Here is a 27650-nt window from a genome sequence, read left to right on the forward strand (position 1 = left end):
ACCCCAATTAAATTGGGGAGAGTGCCTTTGAAGCCAGTGGAGTCCTAGGACTACCGGATGGATGGATTTCTCCAATATTAACAGTTCAAGTTCTTCTGTATGCAGGCACCAGTGTGCAGTTGAACTGGTTCTGTAGTGAGGAAGATTCCACGGAATAACGGATCTCCATAAATAGATGCTATGCACAAGGAGGTCTCTAGAGGATGGGTCTTTATACCCAGGAGCTGAACAAGATCCTTGAGAATGAAATTATCTCCTGCTCCAGAATCCAAGAACTGGAAAGGACCAGGAGTCCCAGATCAGGGTGACCGGTACAGACAATTGAGGGGCTGGAGAAGTTGCACCCAAGTTCAAGACCCCTACTGAATTTAGGCCGGGAAATTTCCCGGATGGACAGGACAGGTCTGTAGATGGTGTCCAGGTGCTCCACAATACATACATGTATTTAATTATTTATACATTTTTATATACCATTAGATCAATGATGTCACATCGGTTTACAGATAACGAAAAGGAAATATGCGGGGGGTACTTATTTCTTACAGCGAAACATATCTCTAACAATGCAATGTAATGAAACTTGAAGTTCTTGCGAATATCTAATGAAGGCAACAAGATAACATAGACTGGTTTGTCTCCGCCGGAGGCGCTTTTCTGGTGTCAGCCGCCCATGACCCAACTGCATGGGCTCTTTCATCTTGGCCATAGTAGAGACCCTACTCGAGGCAGGGCTAGTGGTCGGTGATGAATGGGATCGAACCCAAGAGGGATTCTTGGGCATCTGACTCTCCCGGTGACGCTCTTGGAGATGGTGGTCAATTCGCCCTGTCAAGTCTATAAGGTCCTCGAGAGAAGAAGGGAGGTCCCTTGCAGCCAGCTCATTCTTCAGCTGTGAGGAAAGTCCATCCAGGTAAATAGCTCATAGGCAGTCTTCCTGCCAGGCGAGCTCATAAGCCAAAGTCCGGAACTCAATGGTATAGTCGAAGAGACTTCTTTGACCTTGACGAAGATGTAACAAACTGGTGCTTGCCACGGCATGCCACCCAGGATCATCAAAGGTCCATTGAAACACAACCATGAACTGAGATAACTCCCTTAGGAGGGAGTCCGATCGTTCCCATAGGGGTGAAGCCCAAGCCAGCACCTTCCCTTCAAGATGAGATAGGATGAAGGTGACTTTGGTCAATTCATCCTGGAAGATGGAGGGCTGCAGAGTGAATTGCATATAGCATTGGTTGATAAACTCTCTGCAGAGTCTGGAGTCACCATTAAAGCATGGGGGCGCTGGTAGGGCCAACAGGGCTCGAGGCATCGATGGAGATGGCTGTGGATGAGGAGGAGCCAGCATAGAAACCGGATTACTGGTGAGGGCATCAAGCCAGGCATGGAGACGGTCAATGGAAGAGGCCAATGCCTCAAGAAACTGCTGCTGTTCTTGTACCTTGGATGCCAGGCCTAGGATGGCCTGGAGGGCATGCGGCTCCACTGACTCCATGGACTTTGCAACCTGTTGTGTCGGAAGTGGACCCCTTGGTCCGAGGTGGGGTTGATGCAACCCATAGGTAAGGACCTATGGGTCCCCACCATCGGCAGGCAGAGTGGTCTGATAGACAGAGGCCACTGGAGCTTCACCTATACCATCCCTCGTTCCCCACGGGTTGAGCCTTTGGGTACCGGGGCCGGCAGGACTTAGGTGGGCCTCTGTGTATAGTCGAAGTAAGAGTTGGTTCAGCACAGAGACAGCAGGTGAGAGATGGTACAGTCTTACTCTGGACTGGGTAATGTCCTGGAAACTCGGGTGCCAATGGAACGGAGCAGACAGAGGGTGCTCGAGCAAAAGCAGGTCAAAGCCTGAAGAAACCACATCCAGTGAGTAAGCTGAAGAGGTGTCCAAGGGCAGGCTTGAGTCAGGGCTAGCGGCAATCCAAAAGCAGTGGCAAGTAAGGCTGAGGTTTGATCACGGAGATAGTCAAGAGCGTATTCTGGCAAGGCAGAGGTCTGATCACGGAGATAGTCTAAGCGTAGTCAAGCAAAGCAGAGGTCTAGGTCTGGAGATAGGCAATAGCGTAGTCGGGCAAAGTGGAGGTCTGGGTCTGGAGACAGGCAGTAGCGTAGTAGGCAAAGCAAAGGTCTGGGTCTGGAGAAAGGCAGTAGTGTAGTCAGGTGAAACAGAGGTTTGGGTCTGGAGATAGGCTGAAGCATAGTTGGGCGAAGCGGAGGTCTGGGTCTGGAGATAGGCAGTAGCGTCATCGGGCGAAGTGGAGGTCCGAACTTGGAGAGAGTCAATGATGAAGTCAGGCGAAGCAAAGTCAAAGTCCGTGTAGTCAATCTGAGGAATGATGCAAGGTAGGGACAAGGAGACAGGAACCAGGAACATGAATGCAGGGTTGAGACAAATCTCTGGGAGGCAACGAGTACTCGAACAAACGAGGAAACCTGTTGCAAAGGCAATGCTAGGGAGCGGAGCCTGAGCTTTACTGTAGCTGAGTTGACGTCATCATCCGGGGTTGCAGCTAGGTTCCCACCATGGTCCCTACTTAAGGATCAATGTTACGTGCGCGTGTGCCTAGGGAGGGGTGTGGCGCGAGTAGCAGCGTCTCTCCGCAGGCCACGCGGAGAGGCCCGACGAGAAGTAGTAGCAGGACCAGGAATGCCGGGGACTGTGGCTGGAATGGAGGCATCGGGGGAGGCCCGAGGATGGAGCTGACGGCCCCCCCCCGCCACCAGCGAGGAGGAACCAGAGGCTGGAGTCACTGTAGAAAGGTGAGGGGGCCTGTGCCGCGGGTCTGCCGCAGACGGCACGTATAATAGTTCCCTTGTCTAGCAAGGTCCTTCTGTAGCTCCTCACCAGTCAACTTGTGTTTTTAATAACCTTGAATAATTTTGTGTCATTTGCAAATCTGATCATCTCACTAGTTGTTCCTTTATCCAGGTCATTTATATAAATGTTAAACAGCACCAGTCTCAGTGCACACCTCCAAGCACTCCACTACTCATCTCTCTCCATTGGGAAACTGACCATTTATTACAACTCTGTTTCCTATCTTTTAACCAGTTACCAATCCACAATTCAATGCTGCCTCCTATCCTGTGACTTTTTAATTTCCTCAACAGTCTTTCATGAGGGACCTTGTCAAATGCCTTGTGAACATCCAGATACACTATCAATCAGCTTGCCCTAACATCTTAAAAAAAAATCTAATAAATTGGTAAGACATGACTTCTCTATGCTAAATCCATTTTGGCTCTTCCCCATTATGTCAAGTCTAACCATATGCCAAATAATTCTATTCTTAAAAATGGCTTCAATTATTTGGCTCAGCACCAAAGCCAGGCTCAATGGTCTATAGCTTCTCAGGATCATCCCTGGAGCCCTTTCTAAAAACTGTGTTACACTGGCCACCCTCCAGCTTTCAGGTACTGTAGCTGATTTTAAGGTTTAGACCACAGTAAGTTGTCACTTTTTCTGCTTTGAAAGTGTAGCTCCTACTGTTGCCGAATGTGTGATAATCAGACCACTCAGTTCGTCAGTTGAAAAGGGGACAAGTCAATAGCACTGCATTCCAGGTACTATCAATACAAACTGGATGTGTCTGCTAGAAGTTTCATTTCTAAGGAGAACAGCTGGTAGCTATCTTGGATCTTAAGTCTTAATATCCAGCCTGGTAATCACTCTCACCTGATTAAGCAATAAGTCTTCCTTGAAGGCAGTGAATGCGTTCTCTTCAAAGTCATTCTGAGGTCCAGTTTGCTTCTCTGTCAAATGACTGATGTTTAATTCACAAGGCCCACTCCCAATAAATAAGGGGACACTTTTGGAAAAAGGTCTTTAGTATAATTTAATAGATATTTGTAATCACTAAAATTCAAGGCATTTTTTCACTTCTCCATTATGAACAATATATATATATATATATATATATATATATATATATATATATATATATACATATATACATATAAACTTACCTGTCAGAAGGGTCTTTTAGTATTCTAGCCAGATCCAGTGTGGCTCCAGGTTTTGGGGTCCATGTTGATATATCTGAATTAGTTCTAATAAGTTTGTTGAGTTCATCTGGATCGTTCTTAAGATTTGTTTCCTTGATGTACCTAAATTACCAAATGTATGCTGTTATTATTTATTTATTTATTTAAGGTTTTTATATACCGGCAATCATGAGCACATATCTTGCTGGTTTACATGAAACGGGAGTGCATTAAATACATCAACTAGAACTGTGGTGATCGAAGGAGCAGTTACAAATAACAAGGGTAGCAGAACTTGGATAAGAAGGAAGAGATAGGAAAGAATAAACGGTTGAACGGTATTAAGGACAACAGGCCAAGGTGCATCTGTTATAACTACAGAATCCAAAGCATAGTGCAAAGGCCGTAATGATCATCAAGCCATAGTCACTTTAAACTGGGAAGTTCAACGATTATCAACAGAAACAGACTGAAATATTACGATTTACAATGGCAACCATAAATCTTTACCCTAATCTATGGTTTTCTAAAGGGAGGGGAACATCATGTTATATCTGCTCATAACAATAAGAAACCTAGAACTTGGGTGAAAACTGGCAAGGTTCCCAGTTGCATAAGGGATTTTTATTATTTTTATTTCATTTTCATCATTTTTACTGTGATCACAATCTGATACACTTTGCCACTGGATCACACCCTTATACATGATGTACATTTTTTAATTTCAGATTTTAAAAAGAAGGCACATATATATTTACGGCACCTTTGCCTAAATTTAAGGTAAATCCACAACCTCACCCAGGGAATGGTACAGTCCTGTGCACTCCTCTGCATTCACAGCATGAGTGCTCTGCCAGCAGGGGAGGTAACAGGACATTGAGATAAGAATAAAGAGTTATCCAGGAGAGCAATAATGAGGGAAGCTGTAGTGTTTTTGGGGTGGAGAGAGAGAAGGAAGAAATCAAAATAATCTAGAGGCTGTATGGGGATTCAGCATGATCCCCTGTTCTTAGCAAGGTCTTTTCATACTTTGCAACACTATGCAGTAGGGAGAGTAAAGGGAGAAGCTGCCTGCATTTCAGGGGAACTGTTATGGTCGTGGACTCTTGGGCCGGCTGAGACTGCAGATGTTACACTGTGGGGACCCAACCCACAGTGAGTGTCGCAGCCGGGAGGCGGCACTGAAGAGACTCCGGAGAAGACTTCGCCACTGGAAGTCCGAGATCCCCCCAGGAGGAGCCCATAGGAACACGGACTTCTTGGACTTAGGTGGGACCCTATGTGACCAAGGATCCAGGCAGTGGCCAAAGAGATGGTCGATGAGGATGGCAGGACCCAGGGGGCTGGAAGAGTCTTCACCCTCGGAAGCCTGCGGCTCCCCCGGGAGGAGCCCATGAGAGCCCGAGCCGCTGGGACTAAGGAGAATCCCCTGGGCCAGCAACAACCCGATACCTGCTGCAGTGGAGGAAGCAGAAGTCGGAGTCCAGGAACGAAGCTGAGTCAGAAGCCAGAAGACAGAGTTCCGAAGTCAAAGCCAGGGGCGGAAGCTGGAAACAGGGTCGTTGGAAGGAGCTGGGTCAGAAGCCAGAAGTCAGAAGCCTAAACCAAAACCAGGGGCGGAAGCGAAGACGAAATCAATGGCCGAAGCCGGGTCGGAAGCCAGAAGTAGATGAGAGGATCCAAAGTAGCAACTAGTAACTCAGGGGACTGAGTGAACCTCGTTGCAAGGCACTGAAGATGTCCAGAAGCAGGGTTTAAATACCCTGATAGTGTCTAACATCATCCGAGGCAGGACTTGAGTTTTCCCATGCTGGCCCCTTTAAGAAGGACTCCTCCCTGTATGCGCGCGTCTAGGGGGCGGGGCCTGCAGCGGCAGATCGATGGCATCTCTCCCGATGAGGGAGAGATGCGCAGGAGGCAGTGCAGGCCCGAGAAGGCCTCGAAACGGCCCGGGCCATCCCCGAGGTAGGTGGAGGGACTGGGGCATGGCCCGGGACCGTAACAGGAACAAGCTTACCAGTACCATGGACTACATTTCCATGGAATTTCTGAGTAGATTCCATCTGGGAAATGGAATCCCTGATCAGTCAGCAATTATACTCCAGGAGTAAAAATCCTTGAGCCCGATATTCAAAGTGCATTAGTGCATACGGCGCTCAATAGCCATATAAGTAGGACTTATCCAGCTATGTAGTGGGCTGCTGAATATTTGGATAAGTCAATGGGCAAGCAATGGGCGAATCTGGTGTCGCTGCTTAGTCGGATAAGTAGTGATTTTCAGCCTTAGATGGAACTTATCTGCCTAAGTTAGACCTGCTCAATAGAATGGAGCTTTACTTGTACCAGCCATCTCCCCCGCAGGTTGAGCCTTTGGATTCTGGCGGCCATCAGGTCTTAGATTGGTCCCTAGGGCAGTGACTAGAGCAAAGGTTCAACGGCATGCCAAGGTTAGCGAAGGCAGCGGCTAATGAATTTGAGACAGGCTAAGGTCGATGCAGGTCACAGACAAGGATGATCAGGTCCAGGCAAGTGGTCAAGTTCAGGTGGTAGGGAAATCATGGTCAGGTCCAGGCAAAAAGTCAGATCCAGAAGTCAGGTCAAGGGTGGACGAGAATACTCAGAAGACAGTGCATGAGACAGGTAATACAAGCCAAGGGTGAGCAAGGAAGGTTGGATGAGACAAGGCTGGACACTACAAAGTTGGTTGAGGTAAGGCTGGAGAAGCAAGGCTGCATGAGGCAAGGCAGGATGAAGAATCAGGAACGCAGGACACAGGAGCCAAGAATTCAAAGGCAGCATACACTGCTAAGGCAGGAAACCCATTGTTGAGGTGAGATAGTATTACGAGACCCTTGCGTAAGTAGGACGGTGAGCCTGACATCATAAGATGGCATTGATCAGTGTTTCCCACTGCAGGGCCTATGCAATGTGTGCATATGCACATGCAACTATGGAACGGCAGCAGAGTCATTGGCTGGTAGCGCCTCAGGCTGCGCTGGGAGGCATTCAGAGCAGGAGGCTGTGTGCTAACCGCAGGATGGGTCCAGCCATGTTGGGGTTCAGTGAGGCGGCTCATGGGGCCATCCCATGAGCTGCTGAATGTAACACTCCCTTTTCCAGAGGATTGCCCCTCCAGAGCACAGTCTGCCAATTTCCAACCTATAGGGAATCTCCCAGAGAATCTACCTCCAAAAACACATACTCCACATCTGGATTCTTCTCTGGATCCATACTTGATCTTTTAGAAGGGCCTGGAAGACTGGAAACTTGCACTGATGGAAGCAGACTAGGTATTGCCCCCCTCCCCCAAAAAAGGTTACCTGTCTTAAACAAAATGCCTCATGCATCAACAGCACAAAATTTCAGTGAAAATGAACTAGAGGACTGAGAAATCCAATCCAAGGCCCTCTGTATCAGACCTTCCTCCTCCTATTGTCTAACTGCATCTTTCCCCTCCTCACACATACACACAGAGGAGATGACCAGAGGATCAGGAAAGGACTCACTTTTAGCATTGATGCTGCTAGTGCTGAGAGGTAAAATGGCTGATCCTCTCACAGCTGCAGGATCCCTTCCCCTAGAAAGACTGCCTGGGACAGAGAAAAGATGGAAATCTGGATTACATCCTGGGCATACTTTCAATGGGGGAGGATTCCCCCCTGCCACAGAAGATCAGCTTTCTGCTCTCAGACAGCCCTGGCAAACACCCATTCCCACACAGAGCACAGCATTTCAAATGCTTGCAGCAGCCACCATAAGGCCCAACCAAACTCCTGCGCCACAAATCCTGAAGAAGAAAAGATGCTCAGCCCACCTTCCTTCATCTGCCCTTAACGCTGCCTCTTAGCACTCAATAAATAACCAGGAGCCCGATATACACATTTGCTTCAAGCCTTTAATGCTCCAGGCAGAAGAAACCCAAGAAAGGCTTATGAGAAAGCAAAAAAAAAAAGAAATTCAATACTCCCCTGACTGAAAGCAATGTGGGTTCTTCATCTCTACAGCTTCCTTCCTGACCAGGAGAATGAGATGTGGTGAGCGGGAACCAGGCTCGTCTGGCTTTCAAATTCCCTCCACAGAATAAAACTAAACTAAAGGAGGACCACCAACCCAACCCCCCCCCACCTGCTCATCTAGACCCAATTAGGAACCGCCATGGCAACCCCCCCCCCAGGAGCAACAAATCTTCAAAAGGCCAGGCTGCAGGCTTTCCACCTCTACCATCTGCTGGAGACAGAAAATCCTGGAGGGCTGCAGGCCTCAAGATACCTGATATAAGGTGATGTTAGCATAACCTTTGTTTTCTGCCTCCATCTGCTGGTACTGGTGGAACAATAAGGAAGTGGACAGTTTTTTCTACTTTTTATTAACATTTCAGCCTCTAAATACAGTACAAGTCCTTAGAAACATCAAACTTCTGAGTGGAGATTCATTTGTGGCAGAAGGGTGACCAAAATAAGAGGATGAAAAAGCTCCCTTATGGATGGAGAAAGACTAAACAGATTAGGGCTCTTTAGCTTGGAAAACAGACAACAGAGAGGATATATTCATCAATAGGGTGGAACGGGTAAATAGGGAATGGGATAAACACTGCGGATCCCTAGAGGTGTGAGAAGTAAAATGAGGAAAGAGGCACATTGGAGGCAGGATCCTTCATACAGTTAAAAAATCTGACAGCAGAAAACCAAAACATGAACTATATAGTCGGGGGGGCAGTCTGGGAAAAGAAGCAAACATGGGGGTGACGTGCCAGTGCGAACTGTAAATAAATAGCACAAGAGGAAGTAAAGGTATACAAATAATCAAGGGGGGTGACTTACCGATGTGACACATATTACCCTTAATCAATTAACCAGGTCACAACTCAAACAAATATAAACCGCTGCCCCTGCAGGTTTGAAGATTGCTATCATGACCGAGGTTGATGGTATCAGTATTGTAGTCGTGTAATATGGACAGGGCAGCGAGCTCTCAGGTTTTGTCCCACAGGGGTACCAATTAAGGTCTTCCTCCTTACTGGGTCTCTTTTCAGAATGGGGTGCGTAGGGATTCTAGTTGCTACCACCCACCCAGTTAAGTTTCTTGACAGTAAAGAGGGGAGGCAAGGATAAATATAACTAAATTATATATTTTTTATTTTTTTTTAATTGAAAACCCTTCTCTATTTATTTATTTATTTTATATATATTCCACTTTTCACAGCACTTCAAAGTGGATTACATTCAGGTACTGTAGGAATTTTCCTATCCCCAGAGGGCTTATAATCTAAGGGGTTTATTTTCAAAGGCTTATCGTATGCGATAAGCCTCTATTGCATGCGAAAAGGCCCTTTTCGCGTGCGATAGCATGCTGGGGGTGGAGTCAGGGCAGAGTCCGGACGGCAATGGGAGGAGTCGGGGCGGTGAGGGGGCGGACTCGACGATGTCTTCGCTGGCGGCAATAAGGTTAGTAACCTTATCATCGCCAATAGCACGCTGAATAGCACCACCTTCCACGGTGGTGCTATTCGGTGTGAAAGCCGGCAGTGAAGACACTGCGGGGGTGCGAAGGCTGCTGGCTTTCACAGGCCCACCCCTCCCTTCGCCCCCCACACCCTGTTTTCGCAGGATTCATCAATCTCAGTTTGTACCTGAGGCAATGGAGGGTAAAGTGACTTGCCCAAGGTCACAAGGAGCGACAGCGGGACTTCTTAAAAGAAAACATACTGTTTCCTAAAATTATTAAACATTGTAAACAACAATTCTCTCCATAAATCTTTTTCCTATATCAGATTCTAAAGTATAACCAAACAAGAAATTACAAAAGAAAATATTCACATTGCTTCACTCTCGTCTATTTGTCAGATTACTACAGTCAAATCTTTTTTTTTATATTAACGTTAATGTTCTATATACTGATTCTTCTCATTAAAAGAAAATTGATTCTTTGTGTGTTCTTTTCTTCTCTTTTTTTTATTAGGTCCAATGTTCCTTCTTCTGGTTGTATTCAGGTAAGGTTTTATACCTTTGTTATAGTCTTTTCCTTTCTCTTTCTCTTTTCTGTTCTCTTTAGTCTCTCTGTCTTTCAACTTTAATTACTCCACAGTTGTGCATGCACATGTATCAGCTCAGGGCTGGCTATAATAACTAGAGATGTGAATCGTGTCCTCGATCGTCTTAACGATCGATTTCGGCTGGGAGGGGGAGGGAATCGTATTGTTGCCGTTTGGGTGTGTAAACTATCGTGAAAATCGTTAAAATCATGAGCCGACCCCCTAAAACCCACCCCCGACCCTTTAAATTAAATCCCCCACCCTCCCGAACCTCCCCAAATGCTTTAAATTACCTGGGGATCCAGCGGTGGTCCAGAACGGCGGCGGTCCGGAACGGCCCCCTCAATTGAATCCTGTTGTCTTCAGCCGGCGCCATTTTGCAAAATGGCCGCCGCAAAATGGCGGCGGCCATAGACAAAAACGATTCGACGCAGGAGGTCGTTCCGGACCCCCGCTGGACTTTTGGCAAGTCTTGTGGGGGTCAGGAGGCCCCCCCAAGCTGGCCAAAAGTTTCTGGGAGTCCAGCGGGGTTCAGGAAGCGATTTCTTGCCGCGAATCGTTTTCCGTACGGAAAATAGCGCCGGCAGGAGATCGACTGCAGGAGGTCGTTCAGCGGGGGTTGGAAACAGGATGCTGGGCTTGATGAACCCTTGGTCTGACCCAGCATGGCAATTTCTTATGTTCTTATGTTCTTAAGGCCAAGATTATTATCTCCTATCCTGCTCCCCTTGGAAACATTGGCCCAATGGATGCTCACATTAGCAGACTAGCTATATTGCCCCAGGAGGACTGCATAGGGGGCACTTTGAGTATATCCTTGAGTCCTGGCAATGGCCCTATACCTCCCCTACCCTCAGGTATTACAACTGTGGAGTCTTCCCCTGGATCTGAACCTGCTAATTTGAGTGGGGATATGTTTCAGTCTTCTTTGGTGAATTCTCCTGCAACTACCCATCCAGCTATACATCTAGGGAAGATATCCAGTGGGAGTCTCCCTGTGGACATAGTAAGGCTTCAAATGGATATTGAAGAACCATCCAATGTCACACTGAGCCATTTGTGGAGGATGTTAGTGAAATTGGACTCTAATGTATCTCAGGTTAATACCCATCTCTCTTCTCTGGTTAATATTAATAGATTATCAATTGAGGAACATAGTAAAAAGATTTTTGAGTTAGAATCCTCTGTCAATGCTTTGTCTTCTAAAGTCCAGGGTATACAAAATATTGAAAATATGTATATTAGTGATAGTTTAGCATTACACGCATAAATTAAAAATATTGACAATTTAGGGAGTCATTTTCTAACGGGATCGCACGCGAAAATGGACTTTCCTGGTGCCGGCCAAAATTAACGCCAGCCTTTGGGCAGGCGTTAATTTCTGAAAGTAAAATGTGTGGCTTGGCTGCACATTTTACTTTCTGTATCACTCGGGAATAACTAATAGGGCCATCAACATACATTTGTATGTTGCGGGCGCTATTAGTTTCGGGGGGGGGGGGGGGGGGGGGGTTGGCTGCGCCTTTTCGATGTGCTATAAAAGGCGAAAATGGAAGGGGTAAAAATAGCGCATCGAAAACGCGCGGCCAAACGTGGGCTAACAGTTTCGGGAGGGTTGGCCGTGAATTTTCGACATGCTATTAACCCTTACTGTATAAGGGGTAAAAATAGCGCATCGAAAACACGCGGCCAAACGTGGGCTAACAGTTTCGGGAGGGTTGGCCGTGAATTTTCGACATGCTATTAACCCTTACTGTATAAGGGGTAAAAATAGTGCATCGAAAACACGCGGCCAAACACGGGCTAACAGTGCACTCCACCGGAGCGCACTGTACTGTATCGGCCTGATAGTGGGATATTCAATAATATCCAGTTAAGTGTGCATTTGTGTTATAACAATAACATTTTAACAACATAGTATTGGTGAGTGAATTTCATATAAAGATGTAATCACCACTAAATCTAAGCATACTTGTCTGATGGATGGGCCTCAATGAAGTATCCAGCAAATGGACAGAAGATCTTGGGTTTCAGATCTTTTACAAGTTGTGCCTTGTAGTTAAGGAGTTTTTTTCTTTCTGTTTTAATGAACTGAGCCTTCCAATTCTCTGAAATCATAAAGAAAGTTTATTAGATGTTGGACTCAATATTCAACCAGAAGATAGCCGGATAAGTAGGACTTATCTGGCTATCTAACAGTTGCTGCATATCTGCTCATGTACAGTGGCCGCTAAATAGCCAAATAAGTCACTTAGCTGAATAACTAGTGTTTTCTGCGGGTATTCGGAAAGCACCTTCAGACAGCTTTATGATCTAAAAGGCAAATTTATTGATAGCAATACAAAGACAATATAGACAATTTAGAAAGAGGAACAAGGAAAGAGGAAGTCGTTGTTTCTCTGGAGACGCAGGTCAGTGGCAACTGGGCATCAAGCTTGCTTCTCAGCTCTGGACTGCTCGGGTTGAGACTTTTAAACTTTTTTCATTGTCCAATAGAAATACATTGATGCACATCCTGGGTGTATTAATTTCTTCTAATATCCAATTATGAACGTAGCTTTATAGTCCAATCAGGTACCGTCTCTGGGGTGTTGCCTTCTTCCGGCAATGAGCTTTGCCAAAGCACATGGTGGTGAAATATGTTGCCAGCAGAATCAGGAAATACACATTCAGGCTTAAGGCCTATATACACTAGCTGTGCTGCAGTCTGAGCAGAGAAGAGGAAGAGAAGAAAGGGTCAAGGAAACACTGATGATGGGCAGAGGATGTGTGGGGGTGTGGGGGTGTGGGGGGGAGAGCATGCTAAGCAGGAGGGAATGAGAGAGAGAGAAAGGGGCATGTTAAGTAGGAGGGATTGCGAGAGAGAGGGAATTCTGGGCAATTTGGGTAGGGGTCCTGTGGGAGAGGTGATCAGGAGACGCTGGTGGTGGGCAGAAGGTAGGGGGAAATAGAGGGATAATATTGTGTTGGGGGGAGTGAAAGGTGTTACATTGGGAGCACTGAGCTCCCATTGTTCTTTTGTGTTTTTTGGGAGTGATGTGTTATGTAAAAATAAATAAATAAAAAAATGTTGGGGTCGAAATGCACTTGTTCTATTATTGTGCGTAGGGGGAAGCCGAGGATCTATTCACTATCCATAATATATCGGGCTTGGTAATGTGTCCGTCAGTGCTCGAGGATGTTCTGCAGCCCGCCGATAGATGGCACTATAATGGCTCAAACACGCCGTACAGAGGCCATATGACAACACCAGCTACAACAGGTACGAAGGACAGCGGCCATTGCGGGAAAGGCAGAATATAGCAGAGGAGACCCTGGCATGCCGCGAATGGAGAGCGTCCTGCACACTCTCCATTCACAACGAGGATGAAGGCCTGGCGCGCTGTTCGTGGCAAAAAGGGAAGGCCCCCGTGTGCCGCGATCGATGCACCCAGGCCTTCATCTTCGCTGCGAACGGAGCGTGTGCTGCGGGACGCGCTCCGTTTGCGGCATGCCGGGGTCTCCGCTGCTATTTTCTGCTGAAGGCAAAAATGGAAGGCCCCCGTGTGCCGTGAACAGCTCGCCGGGCCTTCATCTTCGCTACGAATGGCGCGCCAGGCCTTCATCTTCGCCGCGAATGGCGCTAGTCCCGCGGCATGCCGGTGAGAGAGAATGTGCGTCGGGGAGGGGAGGTGAGAGAGAGCAGGCGGGTGTGAGAGAGAGCATGGGGGGGGGATGCCGGTGAGAGAGAGTGTGTGTTGAGTGAGGGGGGTGACAGAGAGCATGGTTGGTGAGAGGGGGGTGGGGAGGGTGTGAGAGAGAGCATGGGAGGTAAGAGAGGGTGGGTGGGAGGATGCTTGAGTGTGGGTTTCAGAGAGAGGGAGCCTATATGAGGGGAGGGGGATGCCGGTGAGAGAGAATGTGTGTGTGAGAGAGGAGAAGGGGTGTGGGGGAGTGCGAGAGACAGCTTGCTTGGTAAGAGGGGGAGTGCGCGGGATGCTTGACTGTGGGTTTCAGAGAGGGAGCCTATATGAGGCTCCCTCTCTGTGTGTGTGCCAGAGAGTGAGGGAGCCTGTATGAGGGTGTGTGTATGTGGAAGGGACACTCTTACAGTTAATTTCTAGGGAAATTCTGCTCAAAACAAGAGCAGACGTGCCAATAAAAAGGCTCGCCGCCCGGGCGTAGAATGGGTAGAGTTGCTAGTTCTTATATGAGGTGGGTGTTATGTGATGACACAAAATGTCCAAATAAGAAAGGTAGGAAAAAATGTATTTTATGTTTGGTTTAGTGTCTCTAATATGTCAACTTTGGGAATATGAAAATTTGTTATATCTTTGTATTTTACTCAATATAGGAGGAAATGCGTTTCTGTTTCTATTTCTCCAGTGTTGCACTGCATGAAGGGACTGGCTTCTTGGGGTTTCCATTTCAATTTTTGTCTGTACATTTCTAGTTCTAATGTGTGTCACTTATTCTGAATTTGGTAAGGGTCTCTCTGTATTCAGCATGTGTGGCCAAGGTGAGATAATCTGTTAGCATGTATGTAGTTTCTGTGAAGGATCCATAGCAGTCCAGCTTATTTTGTTTTTTCAGTAATTGGTATTTTGTTGTTTTAGGGAGCAGTATAATATTTGCAAAGCTGCCTTTTTATAGGTTCTGTGACAAGTTGCAGGGTGCGGGACTACCATGGCAGGATAGGGCCCTGGATGGTCAACTCTATTTATATCCTTTTAAAATATGGCAAATATGTTCATGCTAGGGATCGTATGCAAACCTTAACTCCTATATGCAATTCCCAGAAGTTTCATTGTAATCCTGTGCCTACCACCGAAGATCCATTTTTCAGTGGAAGCATGCAACTTGTTATAAAATAACAGATAAACATACACACACACAAACACAAATTTAGTCAAATAACCTTTTTAAAGGTTAAATACCTGTAAACTTTCCACCACTGAATGTCATGGGAAATCCAGATGCGCCACCAGCAAAGTCACTCATCATCAGATCAACATTTTCGGGGAGTCTGCCGCCATTAGGTCTAGTGCAGTCCACTGTGTTGAGTATTTTATGGCCTATGCAAAAATGAAATGTTTGTATAAAAGGATTTATTGATATTTACAAACATATGTAGAGATTCTTCTTTAATTATATTTTTAATAAGTTTTAATTATCTTTTAATATGTTTGAACAAGTGTATGATGGCTCTATTATTTAAGAGATGCTTTGCTTTCAGTATTCTTACTTTTAAACTTATTGGATCTTTTGCAGTTTTAAAGGTGTTACTATAGTTTTACTAGTTTTAGTTTTTTTAAATTATGTTATGATCCTCTCTATTTTATGTTTTGGATGCTTTTTGGTTTTGTGCGGGTTTTAATAATCACTCCCTATTAATCAAGATTAAGAATGAATATTCATAATCAATCAAAACTGGCATTCCTCAGGAGTTTGCACTGTCATCAGTGCTATTCAATAATTATCTGGCTCCCATTTGTAAAATCCTGGCTAGTCTCAGTGATTGTTATAAAAAAATATGCTGATGACATGCTGATGACACGCAGTTTGGGATTTATATGTGCACAACTTGGCAAGATACTCTTGAACATCTTCCTATCTGTATGCCTGCCTACTCTCATACTTGGCTTCATTACAATAAACTATCTCTCAACATGTCTAAAACAGAATTTCTTTCAATTCACAGACCTCACCCTATTCTTCAACACTAATTTATTATCATTGACTCTTTCTCATTCCCAATCAAAGACTGTGTTAAAAGTTTGGATGTTTGGATAGATTCTAATCTCTCATTTCATCCTCATATTAAAACTGTCATCAAAGCTGGTTTTTACAAACTACGAGTTGCCTCCGTATTGAAGCGCATTTTGTGTGAGCCAGATTTACATACTATTGTACAAGCTTCAGTTTTTCCGCTAATTAATTATTGTAACAGTCTCTATCTAGGTCTTCCAGATGTTTCCTTTACAACCCTTACAACTCCTCTTGAATTCTGCTGTGTGTCTCATCTCCAGTGCAACAAGCATATTACACCTAATCTCATAGCTTACACTGACTTCCGATACACCAGTGAGTGGAATATAAAATAGGAGAAGATGATATTCAACAGCTATTTAGATGGAGAGCTGAAAGGTTATCTGTCTAAATGGCTACCCAGCAATATTGAAAGTCACCCCCATGTTTGTTTGTTTTCCCAGACTGTCCCCTATGTTATCTGTTTTCCCAGACTGTACAGTTTAGGGATGTGAATCATTTTTTGACGATTTAAAATATTGTCCGATATTTTTTAAATCGTCAAAAATCATTAAAGAGTGCGATACAATAGAAATTCCCCTGATTTATTGTGAAAAATCGTTAATCGGGTTTGTGTCCACTAATGGGAGTTATTTGGGGAGAGGGCGGGAAAATCGGCACATCAAAACAACCCCTAAACCCACCTTGACCCTTTAAAATGAATCCCTTACCTTCCCCCACCCTCCCAAACCCCCCCCAAAATGTTTTAAAATCACCTGGTGGTCCAGTGGAAGCCCCGGGACCGATCGCCCACTCTCGGGCCATTGGCCGCCACTAATAAAAATGGCACCAATGGCCCGATAAAAAAAACCCCACCCCACCCCGACCCTTTAAACCTCCCAAACCCCCCCAAAATGTTTTAAAATCACCTGGTGGTCCAGTGGGGGCGCCGGGAGCGATCTCCCGCTCTCGGGCCGTCGGCTGCCACTAATAAAAATGGCGCTGATGGCCCTTTGCCCTTACCATGTGACAGGGTATCCGTGCCATTGGCTGGCCCCTGTCACATGGTAGGAGCATGTGACAGGGGCCAGCCTGTCACATGCTCCTACCACACTGCTTTTCTGTGCACCCTCCAACTTAATATCATGGCGATATTAAGTCGGAGGCCCCAAAAGTAAAAAAAAAAGTAAAAATCGGCCCGCGGCCTGCGGGTCAGAAGATGGACACTCAATTATGCTGGCGACCGTTTTCCGAACCCGTGGCTGTCAGAGGGTTTGAGAACAGATGCCGGCAAAACTGAGCATCGGCTGTCAAACCTGCTGACAGCTGTCGCTCCTGTCAAAAAGGAGGCGCTAAGGACGCGCTAGTGTCCCTAGTGTCTCCTTTTACCGCGGGCCCTAATTTGCATAGGCCACCCTCCTGAATCGCCCAGGAGAGTGGCCTGTGCGTGCGCCGGGAGAGCGGGCGCTCGCCGGCTCTCCCGCGCGTTTTTCTGAATCGGCCTGATAGTAAATGACGGCAGATAAAGACCAAAGTGGTTCATCCAGGTTGCCGAGGTGAGATTCATCCAATTCGGGTTGATGCACATATAAAATCCCTTATGCAATCCAATGCCTGTTGCGATTCCGGGCCGACCCCGGAATCTCCTCCTACCTCATCGGGAGGCCAGACGAGCTCCGTGCTCCCCAGGCCTCCAGGGACCTCTGCCGCCGCAGGCCCGGCATCTCCCCACCTCGCCCGGGCCTGCAGCTCCTTCGGCTTCTGCTTCCCTGCCACGCCGAAGCAGCCGGCGTCTCGCGGCGGTAGGCTCCGCCCCCTAGACGCGCGCGCGCGTCTCACTTCGATATTTAAAGGGACCAGCGCGGGAAACTTACAGGGACGCCCCCGATGACGTCAGACGCTGCAGGGTACTTAAGCCCTGCAGCTGGAACCAGACCTTGCCTTGCAACGAGGTTCCCAGGTATTTCCTGCTTCCAGTTGCTGCGTTCTCTTGTCCTCTTGTTCTTTGTGCTTCCTGATCCCGGATTGGCTTACGACGTTCCCTGGCTCTCGACTCTGGACTGGCTTACGACGACTCTCTGGCTTCTGACCCCGGACCGGCTTACGTTGACTCTTCGGCTCTAGACCCCGGACTGGCTTTCGGTGATCCATTGGTTCCTGACTCTGGACTGGCGAGCGACAACTCTTCGGCACTTGGTCTTCATCAGACTCGGCCCTCGCGGGTCCTCCTAAGTCCCAGCGGCCGGGTCCCTACGGGCTCCTCCTGGGGGGACTCCGGCTTCCAGGGTGAATCTCCTAAGTCCCAGCAGCCGAACTCCTATGAGCTCCTCTCGGGGGAGGATCGGCTTCCAGGGCGAAGGTCCTCTCAACACAGTGCCAGCACCATCATCACCTCCTTCCTCGCCAGAGCTCTTGGTCGCATAGGGCTCCCAGAGTTCCACCCTCGGCCAGCCACCAGTCTGTCTTTGCCGCCTCCCGGTCGGGGTCGCTGCTGCAACCACCTACAGCAGCTCTTCCTCTGGCTCCGATCGGCCCAAGGGTCCACGACTCCAACAATGCCATCTTCTCCCTCCACTATAACCTAGTAAATGCAAATTTATCTCATTGTGAATATCCTGAAAATCCAACTGACTGTGGGGTCCCGAGGACAAGATGCAGAATCCCTGGAATACTTAGATTTCTGCAGTATGACACAGTGTCGTATGTTATAAACTTTCATAAGAGCAGCAGAAGAACTGCAAACTACGCAAATTGCCAAGCCATCAAACTCAATTTAATAAATATTCATCCATCCAGCTGTGGAATGTTTTATATTCGTGCTCAACCTTTTGCTTTGGCGCCATCTTTACATGCAGTAAAGTTCCTTTCAAGCATAAATAGAACCATGATCTAATCCCCTTGCATGCTTTTTGACTTTCTTTAGTTATTTTCTATTTCCACTTTCTCGTTGCCACCTTTTGTTCTTGCCCACACACTTAACTTATTCCATATTTTTTTACAGCAAGCCCCCCCTCCACCTGCCCCAAGCCAGGCTGCAGCCTCCCTGGTTTTCACCCTGCCCTAATCTGCCTGCTTCACTGCATGCATTGCTGCTCTCCAACCTGTCTCCTGCACTTCATGTTTAATTCTTTCCTCCATCTATCTGCCTTCATTTCTCTCTCCATTTTGCTGTCAAATTGCCTCCCACTGGTTCTTAAACTCAAGTTTTCCATTCTCTCTCTCGCCTCCTTTTTTCTCTTCTGAGCATCTCTTTCCTGACTCCCCCCCCCCCCCGGCCCCCCTCTCAATACTTTCTATGGTATTACTGGCTGTGGCTGTGGGGGAGGGAGCTTGGGGTCTTCACCTTGCTGGTTGCTGTTGCAGACTTTGGACAGATGGGAAGAGGCAGAAACCTCCAGGCACTGCACAACCCCTGTCTTGCATAGTCAGCTACAAAGACCATGCCTCATGGGGCAGATCTTCCCAAGCACCATATGTTTGATATTCCTGTTAAAGAATGGGAATCAGAGAAAAGGAAGATAGGCCATATAACTGGAGGGGGGGGGGGGAGAGTGGGTGGTAAAGGGAGGAGCAATAGAGGGTAAAGAGGTTTCAAATTGCTCAGTGGGGGAGGAAGAGCAGCAGGGCAACCAATCAAGAAAGGTAGAAGTAGGGGTCCGAAGCGGAATTTAAAAAGGAAAAGGAGGAAGGGGTGGGAGCACAGTAATTATGGAGAGCAAGATTATTTTTGTTTATGGGTCTGTGAAAAAATAACTTGTGTGCGCTGGCATTGCAGACATTTATACGAAAAGCCAAGGAGCTTGGCAACAGCAAGAATCGTGTGGCCTGCCTCAGTTATGGAATTTATGATATGAACTAACTGGGACGTGCCAGTTTGCCTTACTGGAACTGTAAAACCCTTATCTCTAGCAAATCCTCCTTACTATCATCCTTCCTATCCAATAAACTGTTTATCATTGCATCCTGAAATAGATATGGCAGTCTGTCAATTCATGTGTTTGTTCCATCTGCCAAACCCTTTATACCTGCACCTCTTCACCCATGAAGAAGCACAGTGAACCCTGCCCTTGGGTCCTTGATATGAGCTGATACCACCCAGAGGTCAATGCACTACAGTAATTTATTTTCGCAGCCTTGTGTGCCACAGTTAACCGTGTAAGTAAATACAGCTCATCTGGAGGATTCACCCACACTGGGCGACTCATTGCTTCTTTCTGCCAACCCTGTGCTTGCTGAACAAGCAGAGAGTGTTGTGCAATCGGTAGTAAGGGATCTCAGAGTGGGAGCGCTAGAGAGGGAATCACAACCGAAGCAAACTTGTGAGCTGTTAAGGCACAGAATCTGTTATGAAAAGATTTGTGAGTCCGTTAATAAATGTGAACGCTGCACAAATCTTAGCAGGAGATGTTTTCTTGCAAAAGTTGAGAACAAGGAGAACTAAAGGTCAGACTGAGGACCTGCATGGGAAGGGGAGGTCTGCAATTTGTTTCTCTCTCCATTTTGCTGTCAAATTGCCAGCATGGGAAGGGGACGTTTGTTGACTGAACTCCAAGTTCAGTTCCTACCAAACACAATTGGAGGAATTTAAATTATCAGTTAAGAAAATTAAGTTTAACAAATTCCATAGTGACCAGTTGGACTATACCAAGGGGTATGTATTCCCTTGGTTAAACAGAGAGGAAGAAGCCAAGAAATATATTTTCTTCATCATCAGAGGAATCCACTGAGGAAGAAAACACAGATAGAAACCCAAGAAAAAAGAATAATGTGACATTTGCGGGACCCAATATTAGCACAAATGAAGGGGGGGGGGGGGGAATGATAATGGTCATTTTTTAATATCACAGCAGAAGGACCAATACAGAGGGGGCCGGATGTATCATTCAGGAATATTACGGAAGAAAGATTATCGCGCGGTGAAGTAGAACAAAAAACAGAAAACTCAGTTTTTAATCTTTCCTCTCAGGTGCTATCTCAAACTATTATGAAAGTATTGAATAAAGGCATGTCATATATTCCTAGTAAAGTATATGATCCATTTTCAACCCAATTAGGATTGTATACATTTTTCAGGAGAATTAAGTTAAAAATGTTTTTTGGTGAAACAGAGAATCAACAACAGTATAAAAGGTTTGTAAAAAAGTCCAATTGGATACCTCCTGAAGGGGATGATCCCTTTTTTCAAGTCTTTGAACAGTTAGTTTTGAGAGATATAAAGGTCATGGAGTCCCATCAGTCATTCATTAAATACAATTTATCTAAGAGTGAATGGAAAGCAGTACAGGAATTGAGGCAGAATCAAGATCTCATTGTAAAAAATGCGGTTAAAGGGGGTGGGGTGGTAGTGATGGACCGCAATAAATATAATGAAGAAGCTTATCATCAACTTAATATTCAGGAACATTATCTAATACTAGATAGCGATCTGTCAGATGAGCTACAACAACAGGTACAGTCATTACTTAAATCAGCATTGGATAGAAAATTGATCAATAACAAATTGTATCACTTTCTTTTCCAAGAGCACCCAATTATTTCTGTTATTTATTTTGTGCCAAAAATATATAAGTCACTGGAGGCTCCCCGGGATGTCCAATAGTATCCGAGAGGGGGGTCAATATTTGAGCCGATTTCTCAGTACATTGATTATTTACTGCAACCTTATGTATACAAATATCTTCGTACACAGGGATTCATCGCATTTAATACTAATGTTAGATGATATTTTTCAAACTCAACAGATGATGAATATTTTTTGTGACTGCTGATATTCAGGCAATGTACACAAATATACCACAACATAGTGCCTTAGAGATAGTGGAAAGATATTTGCACCAAACCGGGTTATGTTTTGAAATCATGGAATTATGGTCACAGTTGGCTTTTCTTAACTGATAATTTAAATACCTCCAATTGTGTAACTAGAAGTTACTTCAAATTTGAAGATCACTTATATCAGCAGGTGAAAGGCATCCCCATGGGGTCTCCCATGGCCCCGGTAATAGCATGCCTGTACGTAGGGATATTTGAAGAAACATATATATACCCTTCTAGATTTTTCAACAATATAGTAGTGTGGAAGAGATTTATTGACGATATTTTCGTTATATGGTCAGGTACAGAACAGCATTTGAAGGAATCCATAGAGTGGGTGAATACTATATTTATTTATTTAATGGCTTTTATATACCGATGAATGTTGGGAACATCTCATCGGTTTACATAGAACAAAATTAGCAACAGGCTTTACAGGTAACACATAACTAAAGAGGAACAAAATTATCAATAGGCTTTACAGGGACAGTAACCTGTACAGACCTGTACAGACTTTACAGACAGTAACCTGAAGTTTGAATTTTCATATAACAGAAATAAAGTCCCATTTTTGGAAATTATGATTAGCAAGAAAGAGGAACAGGTTGGTACTACTATCTACAGGAAAAGTACAGATAAAAATACCACACTTCATGTCGAGAGTTTTCACCCTTGTCAATTGAAAAACAATATTCCAGTAGCACAATATTTGAGATTAAGAAGGTCATGCTCCACTGTAGAAGAATGTAAGGAACTATCTAAAGAGATGAATATCAGGTTTAAAAAGAGAGGTTACACCAAACAGGTCATTAGGAAGGCTTATAAAGGGTGTTATACGCTGACCGTAACAATTTGTTGTTAACAGGGAATAAAACCAAGTTTAATAGATTGGTATGTTCGATTCCTTTTTCTAGTAACATGAACAATATTAAAATCATTATATCTAAACATTGGCATCTCTTGGAGGGAGATTCACTGTATCAAGAGCCACCAGTATTCGTAATACAAAAAAATAGATCTTTAAGAGATTTATTGATTAGATCAGTATATACAATAAGGGAGGAGCCTGAGAATATTAATAAGGAGCAGGAGAGTTGTGGACAATGCTCCATCTGCCTACATGTATTGAAAGGAGGAGTGTTTAAACATCCAAAGAAAAATCAAGATTATAGATTAAATAGCTATTACAATTGTAAAAGTAAACAAGTAGTATATGCCATAATATGCCCATGTGGCCATATATATATAGACCACACAAAAAGAATGGTGAGTGTGAGGATTAGAGAGCATTTAAGCTGAATTAGAACAGAAAAAAGAACAGGTGTCATTAGTGCAACATTGGACACAAATGTCCCACACAGAACAGGACTTGAGATGTACAGTATTGTATCAAGAATTTAATAAATGAGGGGGGTGACATCACCAAGAAATTGTTGATGAGAGAACAGAGATTTATTTATGAATGGGACACATTGGTTCCCTTAAAAAGAGTGGCAGGCAATATTGTGATGACTGTGATAGATGAAACAGTGAAAAGTTCTAGGACTTGATCAACGGAGTGGTTGGAAATGTGTAATATCTTTATAGCACACTCTATTGGAAGACAAGAGCAGTAAGGTTATATCATAAGAATTGTATGGATGTTTTGTGGGTCAGGATAGAGCATTGGAGGTTTTGTGATTTTGTGATTTGTGGCTTGATTGGGAAACATTTTAGGAAGTGAGGCATGTTGAGATATAGAGTCTGTTATATATATAGTGGGGAGGAACGGGGAGATTGTAACACGCATGCATGGCGTGGTAAAAGTTGTAGCAGAGACAGGAAGAAAAGCTGATGAAGCTAGTCAGTTGGCGTAATGGAATGAAGACGAAGTGGGTGAGCTAAAACTTTTTGGAGAGATGGGAGATAGTATATAATGATTTGGACAGCTTTTTGGCTTATATTTAAATGGGTATGAAAACCATGGTTTGAAGAGATGGGTGAGAATATTCTATGTGTAGACGCCGAGAAGTAATATGCATGCATGGTCAAGTTATATCAAAGACGCGAAGAAAAGTTGGCGTATTTCAGTTAGTGGGTGTACTGAAATGAATAGTTGGTGAAAAAATTTGTTCTTTTGAGATATGGGAGGTAGTGTATGAGGTCTTGTATATATAGTAGAAAGACTAGGGGGCACTCCATGAAGTTAGCATGGGGCACATTTAAAACTAATCGGAGAAAGTTCTTTTTTACTCAACGCACAATTAAACTCTGGAATTTGTTGCCAGAGAATGTGGTTCGTGCAGTTAGTATAGCTGTGTTTAAAAAAGGATTGGATAAGTTCTTGGAGGAGAAGTCCATTACCTGCTATTAAGTTCACTTAGAGAATAGCCACTGCCATTAGCAATGGTTACATGGAATAGACTTAGTTTTTGGGTACTTGCCAGGTTCTTATGGCCTGGATTGGCCACTGTTGGAAACAGGATGCTGGGCTTGATGGACCCTTGGTCTGAGCCAGTATGGCATTTTCTTATGTTCTTATGTTCTTATATAGGTTGGTAGGAGAAGTAATACGCATGCGGATTGGGGTTGAAGCTGCACTAGTGAGGCAGTGTTAAAAGTTTTGCAGCTGTGAATAATAAAGTCGGGGTTATAGTAAAGCCGTGTGAAAGTATTAGGAGACTATGTTGGTATGAAAGTGAAATAACAGTATACATTAAGATCAGGGGTGGTTAAATGTATGATAAATGGATGGTTGGGGGATTGGTATCGCAATAAGTAGGAGCAGCGTGAATAATAGTAGTTGGGGATAAGGAGAGATGGGGGCCATGTGGTTTGGAGAGAATGTATGAGTTAGAGCAGTTAAAAAACTGGGTGAGAAAAGATATTGTGACATTGCTTTGATGCTTTGTCTTTGGGTTCTAGTGTGTTTTAAAACACAATCAACGAAGGTGCATTTAATCATTAGTTGGGGAATAATGGAACATATCGCATTGCACAGGTAATTATCATATATTCATAATGATCCGGGAGGAGCAATATTAAAGATATGTTGGAAAAAGGTATAGAGTAATGTATTAAATTTTGATTTAATTATAAATAGGAACCAGTGGAGCTTTGGACAGGTTGAAATGCATGATATCTTGACAAACATCTGAAAATAGGGAATGCTGGATAAAAAACAGTGAGATCAAGTAGGTAAAGTTATACATCTTTATGTAGGGAAAGGGAGAAAAATGAGAGAGAGGATAACATTTTATTATGTTTTGTAGAAAATATTGGGATGAAAATCGGTATGTGGAGACAAGAAGAACATTGATTATAATCTGGGAAGATTACATGGTGAAGCAGTTGACAACAATAGTGATGTCATAAGACAAGAAATACTAGAAGTGATATGGACAATATAAAAAAATATGACATTCCTGTATTGTCAATAATGTAATAAGGTTATTCTGAAGTTGTAATCATTGTATTGCAAGATCTGCATTAACCCCTGAGGAAGCTCTCAGAGAGCGAAACGATTAGGATCCTATATTGTTGGGTATTGGGTATGTATTTTAATATAGTATGAATGGCGAGTGTGAATGTGGGGGCTAATTAGGGGTTTTAATAATTTGGTGGTATATTATTTAATACATATGAAAAAATTGTTTATAATAGGCAAGTATGAATAAAGGATTGAAATAATATCAAAGTTTCCTTTATATTGGTGAATTAAATCCCAGTTGCCATATCTTTGACCACTCTTCATGCTTCCTTAAATCACATCTCATTTTCTCTACTACTTCCGGCGTGTCCACTCTGTTGCAGATCTTAGTATCATCCACAAATAGACAACTTTACTTTCTATCCCTTCCGCAAAGTCGCTCATGGAAGGTATGGAGAGAATAAGATATGATTTAAGGAAGCTCAAGGAGTGGTCCAAAACTGTAGCAACAGCAATGAAGACACCTCAGACAGTATTCATGGTGAAGCGTGCTCCCGGCTTCTGGGAAGCCTGCCCTTTTATTGTAAAATGATCTCATAACATTGCATATGTTACATACGTCACATATTTTTCTGCTACAATGTTTTCCACCATAAATGTTTGTGCTGACCTTTTACTAAGTAGGCGCAAGTGGTCAGTAGGTGCAAGCGGTCAGTCTGCAGGCAGGGAGGGGGGAGGTCACTAGCTGGTCGTGAGGCAATTGTATTGAGCTATCTAGGTGTAAAAACCACATAAATGCAAGTAGGTCATGAACTGTTCTGGGGCTGCAAAAAGCTTGCACTAGATATGTTTACTGCAGACTGATTTCCTGTTAGAGGAAGGCTATTTTTACTTGCTAAGCCCGCTGCGGTCGGAGCATGACATTTTCTCTGCACTAAGCGTAGGCCCAAGGAAAAGACAGTTAGACATGGCGATAGATTTTAGCTCTCTGACGTGGCCTGCCAACTGCCAAAAAGGCCAAACTCCTAACCCCCACACAAAACATGGCAACTGAGATTCAATGCCAAGAAGTGCAGAGTCATGCATCTGGGATGCGGTAACCCAAAAGAACTGTATGGGTTGGTGGGGTGAAGGGCTGATGTGCACGGAGCAAGAGAGGGACCTTGGGGGTGATAGTGTCTAGCAATCTGAAGATGGAGAAGCAATGTGACAAGGCGATAGCTAAAGCCAGAAGAATGCTGGGCTGCATAGAAAGAGGAATATCTAGTACAGGTCCTTGGTGAGACCTGATCTAGAGTACTGTGTTCATTTCTGGAGACCGTATCTCAAAAGAGACAAAGATAGGATGGAGACATTCCAGAGAAAGGTGACCAGAATGGTGGGAGGTCTCCATCTAATGACTTAGGAGGAGAGGTTGAAAGACCTACATATGTATAACCTGGAGGAGAGGAGGTGCAGGGGAGACATGATACAGACCTTCAAATACTTGACAGATATAAATGATACACAGTTAAAAACAAACCTCTTCTGTTGGAAAGGAATAAGAACTAGGGGTCATGAAATGAAACTCCTGGGAGGATGACTCAGATTCAATGTTGTAAATACCTAGAATGCCCTTCTGGAAGAGGAGGTGAAGATGAAGACAGTGAAGGATTTCAAAAGGGCATGAGATAAACACTGTGGATCCCTAAAGGGCTAGAAGATGGGAATGAAGTAAAGAGGCATGGGGGTAGCTTGCTGATGTTGCGGTTAATACCTTAATCCTTCAAAACTTCATACTGTTGAGTGTTGAGGAAACTCAATCATAGCTCCCTGCTTCTATGGCAGTGGGAAAAGATAAAAACAAAAAAATTGAGAGACAGACAGACAGAAGCCAACTAATTGTGAACTGTATAGTCTGGGAAAACAAATAACATAGGGGACAGTCTGGGAAAACAAACAAACATGGGGGTGACTTGCTGGTGCAGCAGTTGCTATCCATAACCAATAACCATGATGCTTACTATTGAGATAATCCCAGCATTGATCTCTGCTTCGACAGCAGAGGATAACAGGAAATTGAACTCAAACAAGTAATCAACAAGGGCCCAAACCTTGATGGTCCGAGAAACCATTAGGAAAGTGAGCTTGCTAGGTAGACTGGATGGACCGTTTGGTCCTTTTCTGTCATCATTTCTATGTTTCTATGTAGAAAATCAAGTACACCCACCAACAAAGGTTCCATCCCTCCATATTTCCTAAACCCCAGTTGGTAGTCAACTAATATCTTATTATCCTCTAAACATTTGTCTAAATGCAAAGCAAATCCATTTTTCCAAAATCTTCCCAATAATAGGTAAATTTGAAATTGGGCGAGGTTAGACATCTCTACCTGTGAAAATGAAGTATGTTTCATAATGGAACAAACCACTGTTTCCTTTAAGGGCCCCAGAACTATACCTTCAGTTAGAGATTTTTAAATAATTTGGAGGATAATACCATACATTTCCATCGACAATTCACTAACAATCCAAAATGGCACTGGATCCATTGGAGAATATATTGTTTTCAATTTGTTTTAATAATCTGCACCACATCCTCATCTTTCATCAACCTAAATTCTGACCACTCTGTCACACCTACTCCCCTATACTTTCCTCTATACCCTAAGCAGCAACCCATGGTTAACTTTGTTGAATTAAT

The 27650-nt window shown here is 44.5% G+C and overlaps 1 protein-coding gene across 1 annotated transcript in view; it reads right to left on the reverse strand.

Annotated features, from left to right (window-relative positions):
• Nucleotides 1-27650, reverse strand: part of LOC115085142 (cytidine monophosphate-N-acetylneuraminic acid hydroxylase-like) — a 266549-nt gene that overhangs the window by 85389 nt on the left and 153510 nt on the right. Inside the window, 3 exon segments of the mRNA XM_029590791.1 lie at nucleotides 3970-4110; nucleotides 11991-12126; nucleotides 14935-15072. Of these exon segments, the coding sequence (XP_029446651.1) occupies nucleotides 3970-4110; nucleotides 11991-12126; nucleotides 14935-15072 (415 nt within the window).

Source organism: Rhinatrema bivittatum, chromosome 2 (assembly GCF_901001135.1).
Source record: "Rhinatrema bivittatum chromosome 2, aRhiBiv1.1, whole genome shotgun sequence".
Taxonomy (NCBI): domain Eukaryota; kingdom Metazoa; phylum Chordata; class Amphibia; order Gymnophiona; family Rhinatrematidae; genus Rhinatrema; species Rhinatrema bivittatum.